The sequence below is a fragment of the Panthera leo genome, chromosome D4 (assembly GCF_018350215.1).
Source record: "Panthera leo isolate Ple1 chromosome D4, P.leo_Ple1_pat1.1, whole genome shotgun sequence".
In the NCBI taxonomy this organism is placed as follows: Eukaryota; Metazoa; Chordata; class Mammalia; order Carnivora; family Felidae; genus Panthera; species Panthera leo.
Window position 1 is genome coordinate 12,784,066 of NC_056691.1, and position 20,463 is coordinate 12,804,528.

Below are 20,463 nucleotides of genomic sequence, written 5' to 3' on the forward strand. Positions count from 1 at the left end.
AGCAATCTAATGGATTGCTCTGATGTCAAATCAGAGCAATAAAGTGAGATACAGTCATACAAAAACCCTACAGCAGTTATAAAGGAACTAGTTTTATATGTGTCAACATGGATATATCTCAAAAATACATTTTTGCATGAAAAACAAAATTGCATAACTATTCTTACCATATTTTGAATGTTAATACATTTATATATGTATGCATGTAATATCTTATATCTTTATACAATACATTTATGTAATGCATTCACACTCAAAATAATACTACATATTTTCAGTAGGTAAAATGGATGTAAATATAAAAATGGCCTTAAAGGACATCATGTTACACCCTGAACAAGTGTATAGCAGTATCTAACTGGAGAATAAGGAGTACAGCAACAAGATTGAGAAAAAAAAATGTCAAGTGCACACTAATTTGATCTGTGTTGTTCTAATTTTTAAGAAGAGAATGTATACATGTGTTTCGTGGGTTATTGTTTAAAAAGTAGACAATGGAAAGACAATGAAATCATGCCCCACTGTTAACAGTGTTCATTCTCGATTGCAGGAATAATGCATGGTTGTTGGTTTCTGGTTTGAGTTCTTTTGGGTTTTCCAACTTCCTAAAATCATAACAAAAACACAAGTACAATTTTAGTTGTGAAAGGAACATGATGGCTATTAGTCAAAGTGTTGGAGGTGAGAACTTAAAACCAACAAGTTCCTGGGAGAGTTTATCATTTGTGTGGCCGATTTCAACAGATTTAGCATGGTTCTGACAGTCACCAACTTTCTTTCCTTTGGGAAGTAACACGGTGCGGGGGGAGACACTCACCCTTCCCCTGGAGACCCCTGACCTACTCTGAACGAGGACCATCAAATCATTTTGCAAGGACTGGTGGAGGGGATTGCTCCTAGCACCTTGTTCCTGATCTTTCCGAAATTGCAGGCAAATTCCTCTCAGAGCAAGTTAATACCGTTCTTCCCATTTCATATCCTTAAAAGAAACGAAGGCCCATTTAGCTATATAGACTCTCTGTCATGCCACATTACAAAGCAAGTGTGAAACCTGATATTAATCCCTAATGATCTTTCGATCTTTCCATTGGTTTCTGTATCCAAGAGATGGAAAATTGAGAAAGACGCAAATCTGTTGAGATACTGATCCAGAATAGAAAAATGAGTTATGAAAAGGTACTTAGAACGGTAGCTGGCATATATGGTTTATGCTGTTAGTATTAGCTATTACTACTAATGGCATAGCTATTACCACAACCAATTCCAAGGCTAATAACACCACGGGAAGAAGAAGCAGATATTTTGATTGTTTAGAGCTTTTCTATGACGTGAGAAACAAATTTTCTAGAGGTTAAAATCTAGAGAGAAAGTGTCCTTATCTCTAGCAGAAGCTTGCTGTATGTGGTGTAAGTTCCCCCTGGGGAAGGGCGCTCACTCTCCTCAGGACCCCTCATCCCTGCCTACAGCCTCCCCAGCTGTACTTTAACAGGGTTAATCAGAAAGTGTGGATGAGGGGGAGCTGGGGAAGAGGGGTTGTTTCTGGGTCCCAAGGACTTCCGTTTCAGCACACTTTTCCCTCCTTTTCAAGCCTTGAGGGCTCACTTTCCACTATAAGAATTTGCCGGAAGCAAAGGTAGCATTTCCTCTCCCTTGGTATATAAACCAGGAGATCATCTCTGTCATTCTGTGAAGGTTCTTATCAGAACTGGAAGAGTAAACCATCTTAGTCCGTGTAGCCTCTGCAGAGTCTCAGTTCGTGTATCTTGCCCCACCTTCTTGCTATTCTAGCACCATTATCAAGGGCTTGGAGTAAAGCCAAGAAAGACAACACAGAAGGTGGCATTTTGAGGGGGAGGTGAAATATATTCATGGTCCTTGACCCTGCCCCTTTCTTAACTTTTTAAAGTTTGTTTATTTATTTATTTGGAGAGAGGGACAGAGAGAGCTCATGAGCAGGGGAGGGACAGAGGGCGGGGGGCGGGGGTGGTGGGTAGAGAGAGAAAATCACAAGCAGGCTCTGCACTGTCAGCACAGAGCCCCATGCAGGACTCAAACTCATGAACAGTGAGATCATGACCTGAGCCAAAACCAAGAGTGGGATAGTTAACCTACTAATCTATCCAGGCATTCTGAGCCTGCCCCTTTCTGCCAGCTTTTTGCCAGTAAATAGTTTATTTATTTTGAGAGGGAGAGAGGGAGAGAACGTTTGAGCAGGAAAAGGACAGAGAGAGAGAGAGAGAGAGAGAGAGAGAGGGAGAGAGAGAGAGAAAATCCTGAGAAGGATCCCTACTATCAGTGCAGAGCCTGACATGGGGCTTGAACCCACAGACCATGAGATCATGACCTGAGCCATGATCTATTTAGTAGATCTATTAGTAAAAAGCTATTTACTATTTATTTATTTTCAGAGGGAGAGAGAGCAAGTGCGGGAGGGGCAGAGAAAGGGAGAGAGAGAATTCCAGGCAGACTCTGAACTGTCAGTGAGGAGCCCGATGTGGGGCTCGAACCCATGAACCATGAGATCATGACCTGAGCCGAAGTCGGATGCTTAACTGAATGAGCTACCCAGGTGCCCCTATAAATAAATAGACTTAAAAAAAAAAAAAAAAAAAAAAACCTATATCACAGAAAAAATATTTAATGTCATGGAAATACAATCATAATATATTATGTGAGAAAAAGAGGGTGTAATAACAGTATTATAAAATAATATAATTCATGCAGCATCATCCTGAGGTTTTTTTGGCAGAGGGGAACAAAAGGAGTATATATATCATACATACACAAGGAAAAAGATTTAAAAAAATGCACTAAAACCTTAGCAGTGATTAGTCTGGGTAGAGTAATTAGGAGAAAATTTTCCTTTTGTGTATGTTTTTCTGTGTGCTCCCAAAGTTCCTACGGGAACTTAACCAGTTCCTATACTGGTTTTGTAATTAGAAGCAAAAGCAATAATATTTTCCTTTTTAAAAGGTGGTCGTAGAGCATGACTGCCTGGCTCTTTAGATAAGAACTCATAGCCTGTGTGCATTTGTGGGTCATCATAGGCTCAGGGACCCCTTCTCAACTTTCAAGGTCATAAGCACAATTTGATTCATCCACTAAAGAATAATGGCACAGAAATGAGTTCCTGCCCTCAACTACCATTACTCTGCCTATGTTATATTTCCATTAGGATAGAGTCTCCCAAATGTAGTAATTTCTTCAAAGAATTTGACTCTTCAAAGGCTCTTGAAGTGCGGTAACAGATTACTTTTTAAAAACTTTGTAGTAGCGTGGTTAGGAAGTGACAGTCTAGCGCTCTCCTACACTGAGCATTTGGGCAGTTTTAAAATTCTTTTCTGTATTATAATTTGTATTTATTTCTAGTAACCCTGACAAGTTCATATGCTTTCTTTCTCATTATATGTTCTTTGGTAACAACTTTTAGAGAGCACTGATTCCACTCGTGTGAGAGGAAGAAGCAGGCGCCTAGGAAAGGAACACTGTTCCTCGGAGTCAGGAATCAGCGTTCCTGATTTCTTTTCTTTTTTTTTTTTTTAAATGTTTATTTTTGAGAGAGTGAGCCAGAGCACAAGGCGGGGAGGGCAGAGAGAGAGAGGGAGACCAGAGGATCCCAAGCTGGTTCCATGACAACAGAGACCCGGATGTGGGCCCGAACCACAAGCTGGTTCCATGACAACAGAGACCCGGATGTGGGCCCGAACCACACAAACCCTAGATCATGACTTGAGCCCAAGTCAGCAGCTGAACCGGATGAGCCACCCAGGCGCCTCTACTGCAATAGTTTTCTACATGGCCTCCCCACCTCTATGCTCAAGCCCCTCCAAACACCAACCAGAGTGATTCTTTAAAATTTTTAATCAGGCGCGCCTGGGTGGCTGAGTTGGTTAAGGATCCAACTTCAGCTCAAGTCATGACCTCCCAATACGTGAAACCTGTCGGGCCCTGCCACCGGGCTCTGTGCTGACAGCTCGCAGCTTGGAGCCTGGAGCCTGCTTCAGATTCTGGGTCTACCTCTCTCTCTGCCCCTCCCCTGCTCCTGCTCTATCTCCCTCTCTCAAAAATAAATAAACATTAAAAAAAAAAAAAACCCCACAAAATCTTTAATCAGATCATGTCCTTCTCCTGCTTAAAAGCATCCAATGGCTTCCCAGTGCTTCAAAAATAAAATTCAGCTCTTTCCTGGTGGGCAAGGCTCTGCTTTGCGATGCTGTTCACTTCACTGCAGCCACACCAGCCTCTCCTTTGTTCCTCAAACATCCCACTTATTCCCATTCCAGAGCTTTTGTCCTTGCCCGGAATACTCTTTTGTCATTTACCTTGGTTCCCCCTCATTCTGGGTTTAACTCAAGCATCACCTCTGCGCCTCCCCCCATCACATTTGTTCTGGTTATTATTTTTCATAGCACCTAGCATAGCCTGGAAATGCCCTAATCCTTTCTTGCTTCACTGGTTCTTTTTCTGCCTCCCGCATCAGAAAGCGCTCAGACACCCAAGCTTGACTGGCTCCTTCAGCACCGCGGCCCCAGCCTCTCGTAGGTTGCCCATTATTAGCCGAGTAAATGAGGAGCTGCGTAACCCTCCGTGCGCCTCTTCTTCAGTGAGGTTAACCACATGCGTGCGAGTAGGTTTCAGTGAAAGCACGCGCTCATTGAAGCCAGTGAAGCCTAGCTCGTGGATTTCTAGAAACTTCGGGAGAGGAAGCCTTAAAAGGCAAGGAGGGAGCCAGGGGGGCAGAGTCTCTGCCGAGTCTGTTCACAAGTGGGAGCGCGCAGGGGACCTAGCCCACGCTTTTAGGGGAGACACGGGCATAGGGTCATTGCAAGAGTTTTCTTTTTGGGACGCGGGGATCTGATTGAAGGCAAACAGGGAGTCAAGTGAGAAGACGAAGAGCCAAAGACAGGAGAGCCCGGGTGCACTAGGTCGGTGTCCCGACACAGCTGGTCGGAGGTCGCCCGCCCTCGCTCTCAGGTGTCGCCGCGAACGCCTCCCTCTGTCCCCTCGCGGATCGGCTTCCTCAGAGGGCTGAAAGGACTTTCAAAGTACTAAATGCCATTGACATCTCTGAGTTAAAAAAAAAAAAGCAAACACCCAACTCTGAAAAACGCGCAAACGCTCGTAGAGAAAGATGGGGTAGCCGTCTCCCGGGAGGACGCCGCCCCCACCCGCTCGCGACCCTCATCCTCGCCCGCGTTCTCTTTGCCTCCCGCCTCCTCGGCCGCGCGCCGAGGGGCGGGGCGGCCCGCAGACGCCGCCGGGCCGGGACTGCGCAGGCGCGGGGGCGGGCTCGCGGGCGGTGTCGCGCGCCGGGCAGTTCGCGCGGGAGCCGGGCGCGGGGGCGCCGGGGCTGCAGGTCAGTGGGAACGGAAGCGCTTGCGGGGCGGAGGGGAAGCTAGGATGGCGACCCCGAGTAGGAAGACGTCGACCCCAAGCTCCCTGGCCTCCAAGAGAGCTCTCCCGAGAGACCCCTCGTCGGAGGTCCCGAGCAAAAGAAAGAGCTCGGCCCCGCCGGCGCCGCCGCCACTGCCGCTGCAGTCGTCCAGGCCTTTCGTGGAAGGCTCGATCGTCCGTATCGTGATGGAGAACTTCTTGTGAGTGGCCGGAGGCCGCGCCGCGGCGGGGAGGCAAGCGGGCCCGCGCGGGCGGGGGGGCGCAAGCTGCGTGGGTGGGTGAGGGTGGGTGGATGTGTGGCCGGCTGTGGGTCTGGTCGTGAATTCAAGCCGGCGTTACCGTGAGGATTTTTACTGAGAGGCCGTGGGGATTGACGTAGGTGTTGGTGTGGTAGGTGTGCGTCTGATGTGATGCGGATATTTTATTCATTCAGCCAGCGTTTTCTGAAGGCGTCATATGGCGGGCAGGGGACGTGGTAGGGAATAGATTTCTGGCGGCAGGGAGTCACGGCCCACAGACGGAGGACATAATCTGTAATTGATCAAAGTATGGGCGCTGGGAACTCACAGGAAGCAACAGTTAAATCAGAGGGGCAGTGACGCTGTGGCAGAATCGTGAAGAGTAAGCAGTTGCCAGGGGGACAAAATGGTGAAGGTTGTCGCGGATGGAGGTTGAAATGTACCAGAAAATTAAGCCTTACTCTCAATTGTTGGACCTCCCAGCAGACCCTTGACCCCTCCAAATCCAGCTGTCTTTCCTGGTTCCTTTTCTTTCTCTCCAGACAACTAATAATCATAATAATCGTCTTAGAATTTAGTATGTTTTAGCACAAATACTGTGTATCTCTCTAGCATCTTACATTTCTTTTGGTCGAAGTCTTTTTTTTTTTTTTTCTTTAAAGCTTGCACATAGTGGCTTAGGGTAACAGAATTGTGGTAGCAATACCAGCGTGTTTTTCTTACCCCCAAGTATCTATCCTGTGCCAAGTATAGAAGTAGATGCTTTATTTACACAGTGCTCTCATTCTTGTAACATCTCTTCATCTCCATTGATGAGATGAGCTTGGAAAGGTTAATTTACCCATGTTTACACTGCTAGTAAGTAGCTGAATTGCTGTTTGAATCCAGGTCAGAAAAGATAAATATAATCAAATGAGTTATCTACCATAATAATATAGATGAGTGTGTGTGTGTGTGTGTGTGTGTGTGTGTGTGTGTATTTGTGCCATGCGGCACAAAGGATGAAATGGTTAATTTCATCCACAACTGTGAGAAAGAGCTTTGTACGGGAGGTTATAAAAGTCTTGAAGGAAGAGTGTTGTAGACAGAAGGAACCACCTGCAACAGTTTGTATATTTAGGAAGTGTCTAGTATTTTAGTATGGCTGGGAAGTAGGATGTGAGCGAATATGTGAACAGAGCTGATACTGAAGAGGGAGGCAGCTATTGAGAATCTGCGTTTTCTATACTAAGGAATTCCAATTTCATCCTCTTGGCAACCAGGATGCATTTTAAGCAGGAAATGACATGTGATTTATATTACTCTGGAAGCAGTGTGAAGGATGATTGAGAAAGGGTGCAACATTGGAGGCAAGAAGACTTACAACACTAAGGGATGATCAGAGTTTGAACCTTGGAGTAGCAGTGGGAAGTAGCAGAAAGAAGAGATTTGTCAGGATTTGGCTTTAGACTGGGAGGCTGAGGGTAAGAGAGTTATGCAGTATTTTTCTCAAGTCTCTGCCTTGGTTCTTGGTCAGATGTGATGCTATTCAGCAGAAGGAACAATTTGGGGGAAGAATAGTAAATGCTTTTTGGATCCTGTGATTTGAAGTTTCCTGTGGGACATCTGAAAAAGATCTCGCATAGGCAGTGTTTTTAAGGGTCAGGAAAAGTGAACAGGTGAGAGATTTGAAAATCATGCATGTAAGTTGCAGAAATGCTTGAGATTGCCCAAAGGGAAATATTAATAGGAATAGAAGGCCAAGTATAGAGCCCTGGAGGAATGCCAACGTTTAAGGATGAGCAGAAGAGGACCTCGGACTGAGAAGGAAGTGTTCAGAGAGGCAAGAGGAGAACCATGGGAGAGTATTCTCTCAGAAGCCTAGTGGAAAAAGTGTTTCAAAAATATCTGCTGCACTGGAGTTGCGTAAGACTGAAAAGAGCCCACTGCGTTTAGCAAGTAGAAAATCTTTTACCCTTTGAAGCCATGGAAGCAGATAATTTTGCAAGTCCTAGAAGAATGAATGAATGTGAGGAAATAAAGCTTGGGTGTGAAGAGAAAGAAAAAGGTGGCTGCAAAGTGTAGAGCTAGCCTGTTTTATTTTCAGGATGAGTGGACTTTGAGTTTTAGGAATGAGGTAGGAGATAGGAGAGGTAGGCTTAGAGAACCGAAGTGGCCTGGAAGACAGTGGTTACTGGAAGAATTCCTATGAGTGAACCAAGTCCAGTTGGATTAGACTGTAAGGTCAGCTGGCCTTTGAAGGAATTCAAGAAAAGCCTGTAGGTAATGTAAAGCAAGAATAAATGTTTTGGCAAAGAAAATATTCACTTATGTCTTAGTAATTTCGCCTTTTTATAATTCAGGACGTATGATGTCTGTGAAGTATCTCCCGGACCTCACTTGAATATGATTATTGGAGCTAATGGGACAGGAAAGTCGAGCATCGTGTGTGCCATTTGTCTTGGGTTGGCAGGCAAACCCGCTTTCATGGGACGGGCAGACAAGGTGAGTTAACATCAGTATTTTTAAAAAATTTGGAGTTGTGACTTGCTTTTAGTATTGAATCACTTCCTGTATCTCAATTCCTCGGGTGTACCAAACATGTAGAGCTTGAGTGTAAAGAATGAAGTTGGCAGGTAGAGATGGCTGGAGGAGATTGCCACTGTAAAGGTATTTTGGACTATATATGAATCTAGAGAATTCTCCAAGTATGTGACACTTAAAATTCTTAGGAGTAGGGTAAAATGTCTTCTTAAATGTGTATTGTTGGGCTTGTGGAAAGGTGAAGTAAATTTACCAAGGGCGGAAACAAAATTGTGTGGTTCTGAAGACTTAAGCTCTGGAGTTGTTTCCCCAGGGGCATTTGCTTACTTTGCACCCTAAAGCCTAGGTTTTGATTGGTTGCTCTGGATTGGGGGTCCTGAAGGTAAAGGAGGGCTAGAAGATGAAACTTGAAGTCAAGCACTGTGTTTAGTAGGAAAAATAAACACTGCAGAATGGGACACAGAGTTACTTACTTACCCTGATTGTTAGCTCTGGATTTGGTGGAGAAAAAAAAATCTTCAAAGAATTACTATTATTTTCTATTGAAAAATAATTGACATACAATATTGTATTAGTTTCAGGTATACAATATAGTCAATATTTATATATGTATGAAATGGTCACAATAAGCCTAGTTGCTATCACTATACAAAGTTGTTAGAATATTATTAACAATATTCCCTATGCTGTAATTATGTCCCTATGTCTTACTTATTTTATAACTGGAAGATTGTACCTCTGAATCCACTTCATTTGTTTTGTCCACTCCCCTGTCTCTCCTCTGGCAATCATCAGTTCTCTGTGTTTATGAGTTTGTTTCTGCTTTGTCTTCCAAAGAATTCTTAACCACAAGCCTTAGCACATGTTTAGAGCCACGATTTGTCTTCCCTCTGTGGCCTGATATCATAAATGATAATTTTAAAGTGGTCCCAGATAGTAATATCTCTAGGCACTTGGCAGAAGCAGGTGCAAATCCTATGAAGAAAAATACATGAAATTCAGTCCTAAAAATTCTAACGTAAAAGTCCCGAGGAGTTCATGAATCCATACTTAACAATCAAAACATAGGAGGAAATGCCAACACAAACAGCAGATTGCATCATCAGACATGCAAAGCTTGTAGATGGAGAAAATAAACTAGGGATATTTAATTTGTTTAAGGAAATAAAAGAAGTTTGGAAGGATAACAGGAGTAAGTAACAGATGAAGTAAATTTGACACAGAATCAAATAGAACTTAATAAAAATATGTTCCTTGAAGATAGAAATTTGGTGGACAGGTGAAACAAAGCAGACATATTTGAGAAAAGAATTTGTAACTAAAATACTTGAACATATTTCTTAAAATATTATAGAAGTAAAAAGAGAAAAATCAAGGTTAAGACATTATAGGTAAAGGAAGATGATCCACTGTATGTCTGAGTATTTCCAAAGAGAGACAATAGACGAGGAAAAAACAATATTTCAAGAAACCATGACTGAGAATTTTCTAGAAACCTTAAAGTTTAAATCCTCAGATTCAAGAAACCTGATCTAGGCAGGATAAATAAAAGAAATACACAAGCAGACATGTTGTAGTGAATTACAGAAGAGCAGGCACAAAAGTATTGTTCTCAGAATGAAAGAAGTGGAAAAAAAAAGAAAGCCTGAAATTCTCTCACTGAAATATCTTTGAAAGTATATAATTTAGGAAGAAGGAAAAATAATCCCGGAAGAAAACTCTTAAGAAGTGAGAAGAAATGTTGAGCAAAAAAAAGGCAAATGTATAGGGAAATTATATGGAACCTGCATAAAATAATGTCTAATTTGTGAAGTTTAGATCAAACCAGATAGAACTATTGTCTTTTCTGGTAGTAACCAGAGTTAAAACACTCCATGGATTTGTATTGTCAGGGAGAAGTTAAGATAATTGGTTAACTTCCAGTTTATTAAATTAAATATGCATGTTAAAGTTATGTAGGTAAACCACTAAAACAATTGAAATTTATAAATCCTCCAAACAAAGATAAAAACATAGAGAGGGGTGAAGGAAGAAACAATGACTGCCCAAACAAGACAGAAGAAGCCTTTAGAGAGGAGGAGAAAAGAAACAAATATAGAAAAGGAGATTATTACAAAACATAAAATGGTTGAATAGTCGCAATAATTATTAGTGGTCTAAGTTCATGTTTAATTTGGAAGTCTGCTGGAGTAGATAAAGAAAGCTCAGTTCTCCTGTTTACAACAAGCCTATTTAAAGTAAAAAGCAACAGAAAAGTTAAAAATGAAACGATGAAGAAATACATAGGCAAATATATGAAAGAAAGGGATAACTGACTTGATACCAGGCAAAATAGACCTTAAGCAAAAAGTACTTATGGAAGTAGATACGGTCATTAAATATTGATGAAAGGTCCAGTTCAGCAAGAAGGTAATTCATTTCTCAACTTGAATTCACTTAATGTAGGTCTAAAACATATAAACAAAATCAGAATTCCTATTGACAAGTTAACAAATTCATAATCGTGGTTGGAGAGCTATCGGTGGTCAGATAAAAATTAGAATACGGAAGATTTGAACAACAGTTAAGCTTGAGCTGGTGGTCAGGTTATAAACACTGCGCTAAACGCTCGGAGAGCTCACATTCTTTTTAGGCACAAACGGAACATTACTAAATCCACATACTGAGCCATATGCAAATATAAAAAAAGTCAAAAGAATTGCTACCACACATACCATAGTCTCTGATCATAATGCTATTAAGAGAGAAACAAGGTAAGTAAAGTTTTCCCATTTGTTTGGAATGAAAAATATGCTTCTATATTATATATAGGTCAAAGAAGAAATCTTAATGGAAAATGAAAATAAGAGCAGAAATTAATTAAAAAAAAAAACAAACCCAAATCAGTAACTTTTGAGAAGAAAGGTGTTGGGGGTAGATAAAGTAGAAAAAAGGGATGGGGGCGCCTGGGTGGCTCACTCAGTTAAGTGTCCAGCTCTTGATTTCGGCTCTGGTCATGATCTCGTGGTTAGAGGGATCAAGCCCCACTTTGGGCTGTGCTCACAGCGTGGATCCTCCCCCCTCCCCCCTCCCCCTCTCTCTGCTCACACTCTGTCTCTCTTAAAATAAATAAACATTTAAAAAGGAAAAGAAAAAAGGAATGTAAAAATGCAATAAAGATATGTTGTGTGGTTCAAACTCCAAAATTTAAGTGGTTTAAAAATAGAGAAGGTTAATTCTTGTTCTTGCTGCTTACCCAGTGTAGGCCCTTTTGTGGTCACTTGGGTACCTAGGCTCATGAAGTCTTCATTTCAATATATACTTCCATGATGGCCACCTTGGGAAAGGGAACTGGCTATTCATATTTCCTCCAAAAACTCATGTATATTCTACTCACATTTTCACTGGACAGAGCCAGGTAAAACACCACACCTTGCATCAGAGGGAACGAGCAAATGCAGTCCTCCTGTGGGCTTGGAGCAGAGCTGGAGTTTTCATGAACTGTTGTAACGCCTACCACCAGGGCATTATCAGAATGCAGTCAAGATTTAAATGATTATAAGAGAATATCATGGCGCCTGCATGTGTCTGCCACTGTGGTGCTGCTTCTGCTGGGCCGTGTGCCTTGTGCACTGGGCTCGGCGGCTGCTGCCCACCGGGCCTGCCCTGCTGGGGACAAAGCTTTTGTTGAATTCGTGAGTGATGAAATTGAGGAGGAAAAGAAGATCTGGGAGCATAAATTCCTCCCCAAGATGTCTCGTGGTTGAGAGCTGGAAATGTATGGGACAGAAGCCAAATTATTGCAGAAAGGTGCTGGAGAGAAGGTCACTATCACTTCAACATTAACAATAGCATGCTGCTAACATTTGATGGGGAGGAGGAGCCCTCCAAAGGGCAGAAGGTTGAAGAACAGTCTGAATTGATGGCCACTCTCAATTTCTTGGAAGTTACAAAGAATGGCTTAGTGCTGGACTGTCACTATCCAGAAGATGAGGTTGGGCACGAAGAGGAGGTTGGGAGTGATGTTTTCTCATCAGGGAAGTGAGCTATTGATCCATTGGCAAGTCTGCGTGGAAGGATATGAATTACACACTCAACACTGGTCCCCTGGGCTGAGCTTTATATGACCACCTGATGGATTTCCCAGTGGACTGAGGATAACACTTTGGCAGATGAGTTGGTAGACTCAGCACAGCCCTGGAGCACCAGGAATACATGACTTTTTTCAAAGATCTCAAAGGTTTGTCAAGAGCCAGTAAAGCAGGCAAGATGTTGAACACCTTAATTTTATGGTCGGCTTTGGCCGGGGAACAAAGCTACTCTGAAGCCAGACACACAAGTACTTTGAGATGGTTTTCATGCTAATATCATGGAAAATCATTCAAATTTAAATTATTTCCCTTAGGGGCGCCTGGGTGGCTCAGTCGGTCAAGCGTCCGACTTCAGCTCAGGTCACGATCTCACGGTCTGTGAGTCCGTGAGTTTGAGCCCCGCATCGGGCTCTGGGCTGATGGCTCAGAGCCTGGAGCCTGCTTCCGATTCTGTGTCTCCCTCTCTCTCTGCCCCTCCCCCGTTCATGCTCTGTCTCTCTCTGTCTCAAAAATAAATAAACGTTAAAAAAATTTTTTTTCAATTATTTCCCTTGCCCTCTTACTTACTCATTTATGTCCTCTCTATAAATCTGTTGTTCCTGGATTTTTGGATAATATAATGATGGACAATAAAATTGATTTATCTCCTCCAAAAAAACAAAAAAGACTATTATGAACAACTTCGTGCTAGTAAAGCTTAAATTCTTAAAGTTGTAAATGTATAGTAGGTTTCTACCACTGTATAAATGATTCAAGCTGATTCTTAGTAGAAAAAAATCAGCTGTTAAATTTTTTCCTAGGACATCAAAGACCATTAGTTGTAACAACGGTCATTTTGTATTTTACACAAAGAACATTACTTAGGTACCAGAATCCATCAAGGAAAGAATGTGAAAACTATAGCTAGTCTTACTCATGAGTATAGGAGCAAAAATCTGAAGAAAAAGAAACTATAGTCTGATGAATCTAATACATAAAATGCATCATACATTGTGACCAAATAGAATTTATTCAAGGAATGAGAGATTGAACATTAGAAAAAAATGAACACATCACGTTTTATTTATTTTTATTTTTTACATGTCACATTTTAAAGGACAACTGCATGAGCATCTCAAAAAACTCTTAGCAAATTAGGAGTAGAGGATACCTTTCCTTCTTTTTTCTTTTTTTATGAATATAATTTGTCAAATTGGCTTACATACAACACCCAGAGCTCATCCCAAAAAGTGCTCTCCTCAGTGCCTATCACCCATTTTCCCTCTCCCTCACCACCACCCCCCCATCCACCCTTGGTTTGTTCTCTGTATTTGAGTTTCTTGTGGTTTGCCTCCCTCCCTCTCTGTTTGTATCTATTTTTTCCCCCTTCCTTTCCCCTGTGGTCTTCTGTTCACTTTCTCAAGATCTACATATGAGTGAAAACATGATACCTGTCCTTCTCTGACTGACTTATTTCACTCCATGATACCTTCCAGTTCCATCCACATTGCTGCAAATGGCATGATTTCATTCTTTCTCATTGCCAAGCAGTATTCCATTGAAAATATAAACTTCATCTTTATCCATTCATCAATTGATGGACATTTAGGCTCTTTCTATAATTTGTTGAAAGCGCTGCTATAAACATTGAGGTACATATGCCCCTGTGCATCACCACTCCTGTATCCCTTGGGTAAATACCTAGCATTGCTATTGCTGGGTCATAGGGTAGCTCTATTTTTAATTATTTGAGGAACCTCCACACTGTTTTCCAGAACAGCTGCACCAGTTTGCATTTCCACCAGCAGTGCAAGAGGTTTCCTGTTTCTCCACATCCTCGTCAGCATCTGTGGTTTCCTGATTTGTTCATTTTAGCCACTCTGACTAGTGTGAGGTGGTATCCCAGTGTGGCTTTGATTTGTATTTCCCTGGCGATGAGTGACATTGAGCATCTTTTCATGTGTCTGTTGGCCATCTGGCTGTTTTCTTTGGATAAGTGCCTGTTCATGTCTTCTGCCCATTTCTTTACTGGATTATTTGTTTTTCAGGGTTGAGTTTGGAAAGTTCACTATAGATTTTGGATACTAACCCTTTATCTGATATGTCATTTGCAAATATCGTTTCCCATTCTGTCAGTCACCTTTCAGTTTTGTTGATTGTTTCCTTTGCACTGCAGAAGCTTTTTATCTTGATGAGGTCCCAGTAGTTCATTTTTGCTTTTAATTCCCTTGCCTTTGGAGATGTGTCGAGTAAGAAATTGCTGCAGCTGAGGCCAAAGAGGTTGTTCCCTGCTTTTTCTCTAGGGTTTTGATGGTTTCCTGTCTCATATTTAGGCCTTTCATCCATTTTGAGTTTATTTTTGTGTATGGTGTAAGAAGGTGGTGTAGTTTCATTCTTCTGCATGTTGCTGTCCAGTTCTCCCGGCACCATTTGCTAAAAAGACTGTCTTTTTTCCATTGGATGTTCTTTCCTGCTTTGTCAAAGATTAGTTGGCCCTACATTTGTGGGTCCAGTTCTGGGTTCTCTATTCTATTCCATTGGTCTATGTGTCTGTTTTTGCGCCAATACCATGCTTCCTTGATGATTACAGCTTTGTAGTAGAAGCTCAAGTCTGGGATTGTGATGCCTCCCGCTTTGGTTTTCTTCTTCAATATTACTTTGGCTATTCGGGGTCTTTTGTGGTTCCATACAAGTTTTAGGTTTGTTCTAGCTTTGAGAAGAATGCCAGTGCAATTTTGATTGGGATTGCATTGAATGTGTAGATTGCTTTGGGTAGTATTGACTTTTAACAAGATTTATTCTTCCAATCCATGGGCACGGAATGTTTTCCCATTTCTTTGTATCTTCAATTTTCTTCATAAGCTTTCTGTAGTTTTCAGCATATAGGTCTTTTACATCTTTGGTTAAGTTTATTCCTAGGTATTTTATGCTTCTTGGTACAATTGTAAATGGGATCAATTTCTTTCTTTCTTTCTCTTTCTGTTGCTTCATTATTGGTATATAAAAATGCAGCTGATTTCTGTACATTGATTTTGTACCCTGCAACTTTACTGAATTCATGTATCAGTTCTAGGAGTCTTTTGGTGGAGTCTTGTGGGTTTTCCATGTAGAGTATCATGTTGTCTGTGAAAAGTGAAAGTTGGACTTCTTTGCCAATTTTGATGACTTTTATTTCATTTTGTTGTCTGATTGCTGAGGCTAGGACTTCCAACACTATGTTAAACAACAGTGGTGAGAGTGGACATCCCTGTCGTGTTCCTGATCTCAGGAGGAAAACTCTCAGTTTTTTCCCTTTGTGGATGATATTAGCTGCGGGCTTTTCATATACGGCTTTTATGATGTTTAAATATGTTCCTTCTATCCCTACTTTCTCGAGGGTTTTTATTAAGAAAGGATGATGTATTTTGTCAAATGCTTTTTCTGCATTTATTGACAGGATTATATGGTTCTTATCCTTTGTTTTGTTAATGTGATGTATCACACTGATTGATTTGCAAATATTGAACCAGCCCTGCAGCCCAGGTATGAATCCCACTTGATCATGGTGAATAATTCTTATATGATGTTGAATTCGATTTGCTAGTATCTTGTTAAGAATTTTTACATCTATGTTCATCAGGGATATTGGCTTGTAGTTCTCCTTTTTTGTGGGGTCTCTGGTTTAAGAATCAAGATAATGCTGGCTTCATAGAATGAGTCTGGAAGTTTTCCTTCCATTTCTGTTTTTTGGGAATGGCTTGAGAAGGATAGGTATTAATTCTGCTTTAAATGTCTGGTAGAATTCCCCATGGAACCCATCTGGTCCAGGACTCTCAATTTGCTGGGAGGTTTTTGATAACTGATTCAGTTTCTTCACTAGTTACAGACGGGTCTGTTGAAATTTTCTATTTCTTCCTGTTTGAGTTTGGGTAGTGTGTGGGTGTCTAGGAATTTCTGAGGGATTGGTTCTGATAAGTCCATTTTCATTCATGATTTTATCTATTTTGGTCTTCCTTTTGAGAAGTCTGGCTAGGGGTTCATCACTTTTGTTTGTTTTTTTCAAACAACCAACTTTTGGTTTCATTGGTCTGTTCTTTTGTTTTTTGTTTCTATGTTGTTTATTTCTGCTCAGATCTTAATATTTCTCTTCCTCTGCTGGGTTTAGGGTTTCTTTGCTGTTCTGCTTCTAGTTCCTTTAGGTGTGCTGTTAGATTTTGTATTTGGGATTTTTCTTGTTTCTTGAGATAGGCCTGGATTGCAATGAATTTTCCTCTTAGGATTGCCTTTGCTGCATCCCAAAGGGTTTGGATTGTAGTGTTTTCATTTTCATTTGTTTCCATATATTTTTTAATCCTTCTTTAATTGCCTGGTTGATCCACTCATTCTTTAGTAGGATGTTTTTTAACCTCCATGAATTTGGAGGTTTTCCAAACCTTTTCCTGTGGTTGATTTCAAGTTTCATAGCATTATGATCTGAACGTGTGCATGGTATGATCTCAGTTCTTTTGTATTTATTGAGGGCTATTTTGTGAGCCAGTATGTGATCTATCTTAGAGAATGTTCCACGTGCACTTGAGAAGAATGTGTATTCTGTTGCTTTGGGGTGAAAAGTTCTAAATATATCTGTCAAGTCCATCTGGTCCAGTGTATCATTCTTTATGGGTTTTCTGTCTAGATGATCTGTCCATTGTTGTAAGTGGAGTATTAAAGTTCCCTGCAATGACCACATTCTTACCAATGAAATTGCTTAGGTTTGTGATTAATTCCTTTATATACTTGGGTTCTTCCAAATTTGGTGCATAAACATTTGTAATCATTATCTCTTCTTGATGAATAGACACTGTAATTATTATATAATGCCCTTCCTCATCTCTTGTTACAGTCTTTAGTTTAAAATCTAGTTTGTCTGATATAAATATAGCTACTCCAGCTTTCTTACGACTTCCACTAGCATGATAGATGGTTCTCTATCCCCTCACTTTCAATCTGAAGGTGTTCTCAGGTCTAAAACGTGTCTCTTGTAGACAGCAAATAGATGGGTCTTATTTTTTTAATCCCTTCTGATACCCTGTGTCTTTGATTGGAGCATTTAGTCCATTTACATTCAGTGTTGTTATTGAAAGATACGGGTTTAGAGTCATTGTGTTATCTGTAGGTTTCATGCTTGTAGTGGTGTCTCTGGTCCTTTGTGGTCTTTGCAATACTCACACAGTCCCCCTTAGGATCTCTTACAGGGCTGGTTTAGTGGTGATGAATTCCTTCAGTTTTTGTTTGTTTGGGAAAACCTTTATCTCTCCTTCTATTCTGAATGACAGACTTGCTGGATAAAGGATTCTTGGATGCATATTTTTCCTATTCATCACGCTGAAAATTTCCTGCCACTCCTTTTGGGCCTGCCAAATTTCAGTAGATAAGTCTGCCACTACCCTTTTGTGTCTGCCTTATGTGTTCACCCTGTAGGTGAGGGCTGTTTATTCCTGGCCGCTTTCAGAATTCTCTCTTTATCTTTATATTTTGCCAGTTTCACTATGATATGTCATATAGAAGATCGATTCAAGTTACATCTGAAAGGAGTTCTCTGTACCTCCTGGATTTCCATGTCTGGTTCCTTCCCCGGATTGGGGAAGTTCTCAGCTATGATTTGTTCAAGCACACCTTCGGCCCCTTTCTCTCTCTTCTTCTGGATCTCCTGTGATACGGAATTTGCTGCATTTCATTGAGTCACTTAGCTCTCTAATTCTCCCCTTGTGATCCAGAATTTTTTTCTCTTTTTCTCAGCTTCATCTTTTTCCATAATTTTATCTTCTATATCAACTATTCTCCCCTCTGCCTCTTCAGTTCTGGCTGTCCCCACCTCTAGTTTATTTTGCACCTTGTTTACAACATTTTTTATTTCATCATGACTATTTTTTGGTTCCTTGATCTCTGCAGTGGTAGATTCTCTGGCGTCTTCTGTGCTTTTTTCAAGTCCAGCAATTAATCTTATGACTATTCTAAATTCTTGTTCAGTTATATTGTTTATATCTGTTTTGAGCAATTCCTTAGCTGTCATTTCTTCCTGGACTTTCTTTTGAGGGGCATTCTTCCATTTCATCATTTTGGGTAGTTGTTTGTCCCTTATGTGTTTTAAAAGCTTGTTATGTGCCCTGCACCTGCGAGCACTACTATATTAAAGTGGAGTCATACACTGTCTAGGGCCTGGCCCTTCAGGAGGTGTTTTTTGGAGAGTGTCACTTGCCCTCTGTTGTTGTAGTGTGGTTACTTTATCTCCCTACTTGTAGTGATGTTTTGAACCCTCCACTAGGTGTGCTTTGATTTGTTCCTTGAAGTGTCCTAGAAAGGAAAACAAAGAAACAAAAAACAAACAGAAAACAAAAACACCCAAACACACAAACAAACCCCAAAAACAAAAATCCAGAAACATCAGCCACAAGTAAACAATAGGGTGGAGGAGGTGTTGGTAGAAGAGGCCTCGTCCCGAACAAAGAGAGAAATGACAGGAGCGGGGAAAAAGAACGAATAAAAATTGACCAGAAAAACTCTAGGGCTTAATCCAGAGAGTGAGAAAGGGGAATAGAGAAGGAGGTGTGGAACACGTATCAAGAGAATGGATTAAATATGTCTGCTTAAACAAACCAACAACCAGAGTAACCAGACTAGAGGAGGGAAGAGATAAGAAGGAGAAAAGGAAGGAAGAATATATCTATACAGTAAGAACTGTCTGAGAATTAAATCAGGCAATTAAACCAGTGCAACAGCGCTGGTCTGGAGGAAGGGCCGTCTGGTTCATCAGCTTCAATCCCACTCCAGTAGATATGCAGTTACCAGTCACGGAGGGGCGTGGTTTGGTGTAAGCAGGTCCTGCCTCCACTGTGGGCCCTGCTGTCCCTTTGCTGAAGTTTCCCCTTGTTGGTGATGGGAAGAAAAATGACGACACCCGAGTCTCTCCTCCAAGTCTGTCCCAAACCACTCTTCTGGAACAGTCTCACTGTGCCATGGGCACAAGTGAGGCGGTTTGTCCTGCTCCGCCAGCTCCTGTGCCTTGGCGTTTGACAAACTCCTGCTCTGTTCACCCAGGTACTGGGGAAGTGCCACTCAGCACCGCCGCATGAGTCGTCTGGCTGGCAGATGCAGGCAGGCTTTGGCCTGTCCCACTGTACTCCAGGGAGGGGATTGCTTTCTCCTACTGTGGACAGTGCCCTTGGCCTAGGCAGCTAGCCTGGGGCTGGCTCCCCTCTTCCCCAGGTGTGCGATCCGGGCAGCCCGCCCCAGTCTGGAGAGAGCCCTTCAGAGATTGGCTCCTTCTATGTCCTGGTCCCTGTTGTTTTTCTTGTCCACATACAGTCCTGTGCTTCCCCAGCTGCTCTTTCTTTTCCCTTTGTCTCTCCACAGAAGGGGAACCCTCCCCTCTGTTCATTTTATCTCTCCCAGTTCGCAATCACCCACCTATGGCTGGTCAGGTTGTCCCTGTGGGTCCCTGTAAGCAACTGTTTCTTTTCCTCCCGGACTTTGGAGTTCAGCATCCTTTAGCTTCAACACTGCTTTGTTTGTGAGATGAGGGAACTTCGGATCCCCCTACTTGTCCTCTATGTTGGCCCCTCCTTCAAGGATACCTTTCTTAATTGCATAAAAGACAGCTAAAATATACAGCAAGTTAAAGAACAAGTCAAGGTTGCCTACTATCTATCACTCCTATCAGCATTGTACTCGAAGTTCTAGACAGAACAGGAAGGTAAAACAAAAGATACAAGTTGGAAAGAAAGAAAAGTCATTTACAGGTTATATGAATGTTTGCAACGAAAACCACAAAAGAGTCCTCAGATAAGCCTTCTGATGAATTAATATGGAAATTTATTAAGATTGCTAGATACAAGATTATATAACAAATCTTTTGCATTTCTGTACACTAACAATGAACAGAAAAATACAATTAAAACTTGATATCATTTACAGTAGCAACAAAAATGCAGCTTACATAGCAATAAGTTAACAAAGGATATGTAAGACTTACACACAATGTAGAAATTATACAACTTTTTTGAAAATATTAGGAGTTTATAACAGATGGAGAGATGTACAGTATGAATAGGCTGGAAGACCTAGTATAAAAATTTCATTCTTCACATTGATGTACATATCAGCATCGTTCCAGTCATAGTTACAAGCAGGTTCTGAAATTCAGATGGAAGAGCAAAGGGCCAAGAATAGCTAAGATACTCATAAAGAAATTCAACACAATGGGAAAACTTGCCCTCTCAGGTATCAAGACTTAACATGAA

At 41.5% G+C, this 20,463-nt stretch overlaps 1 protein-coding gene and 1 pseudogene across 2 annotated transcripts in view; both read left to right on the forward strand.

Moving 5' to 3' along the window:
* The first annotated feature begins 5,299 nt into the window (after nt 1-5,299).
* The window catches only part of SMC5 (structural maintenance of chromosomes 5), a 95,438-nt gene continuing 80,274 nt past the window's right edge, over nt 5,300-20,463 (forward strand). For both annotated transcript variants that reach the window (XM_042914270.1, XM_042914272.1), the window contains exons 1-2: nt 5,300-5,594; nt 7,976-8,117. In XM_042914270.1, coding sequence (XP_042770204.1) covers nt 5,401-5,594; nt 7,976-8,117 — 336 coding nt within the window. In that variant the 5' untranslated portion in view covers nt 5,300-5,400. The remainder of the gene's footprint in view (nt 5,595-7,975; nt 8,118-20,463) is intronic.
* LOC122204823 lies at nt 11,639-12,572 on the forward strand (annotated as a pseudogene).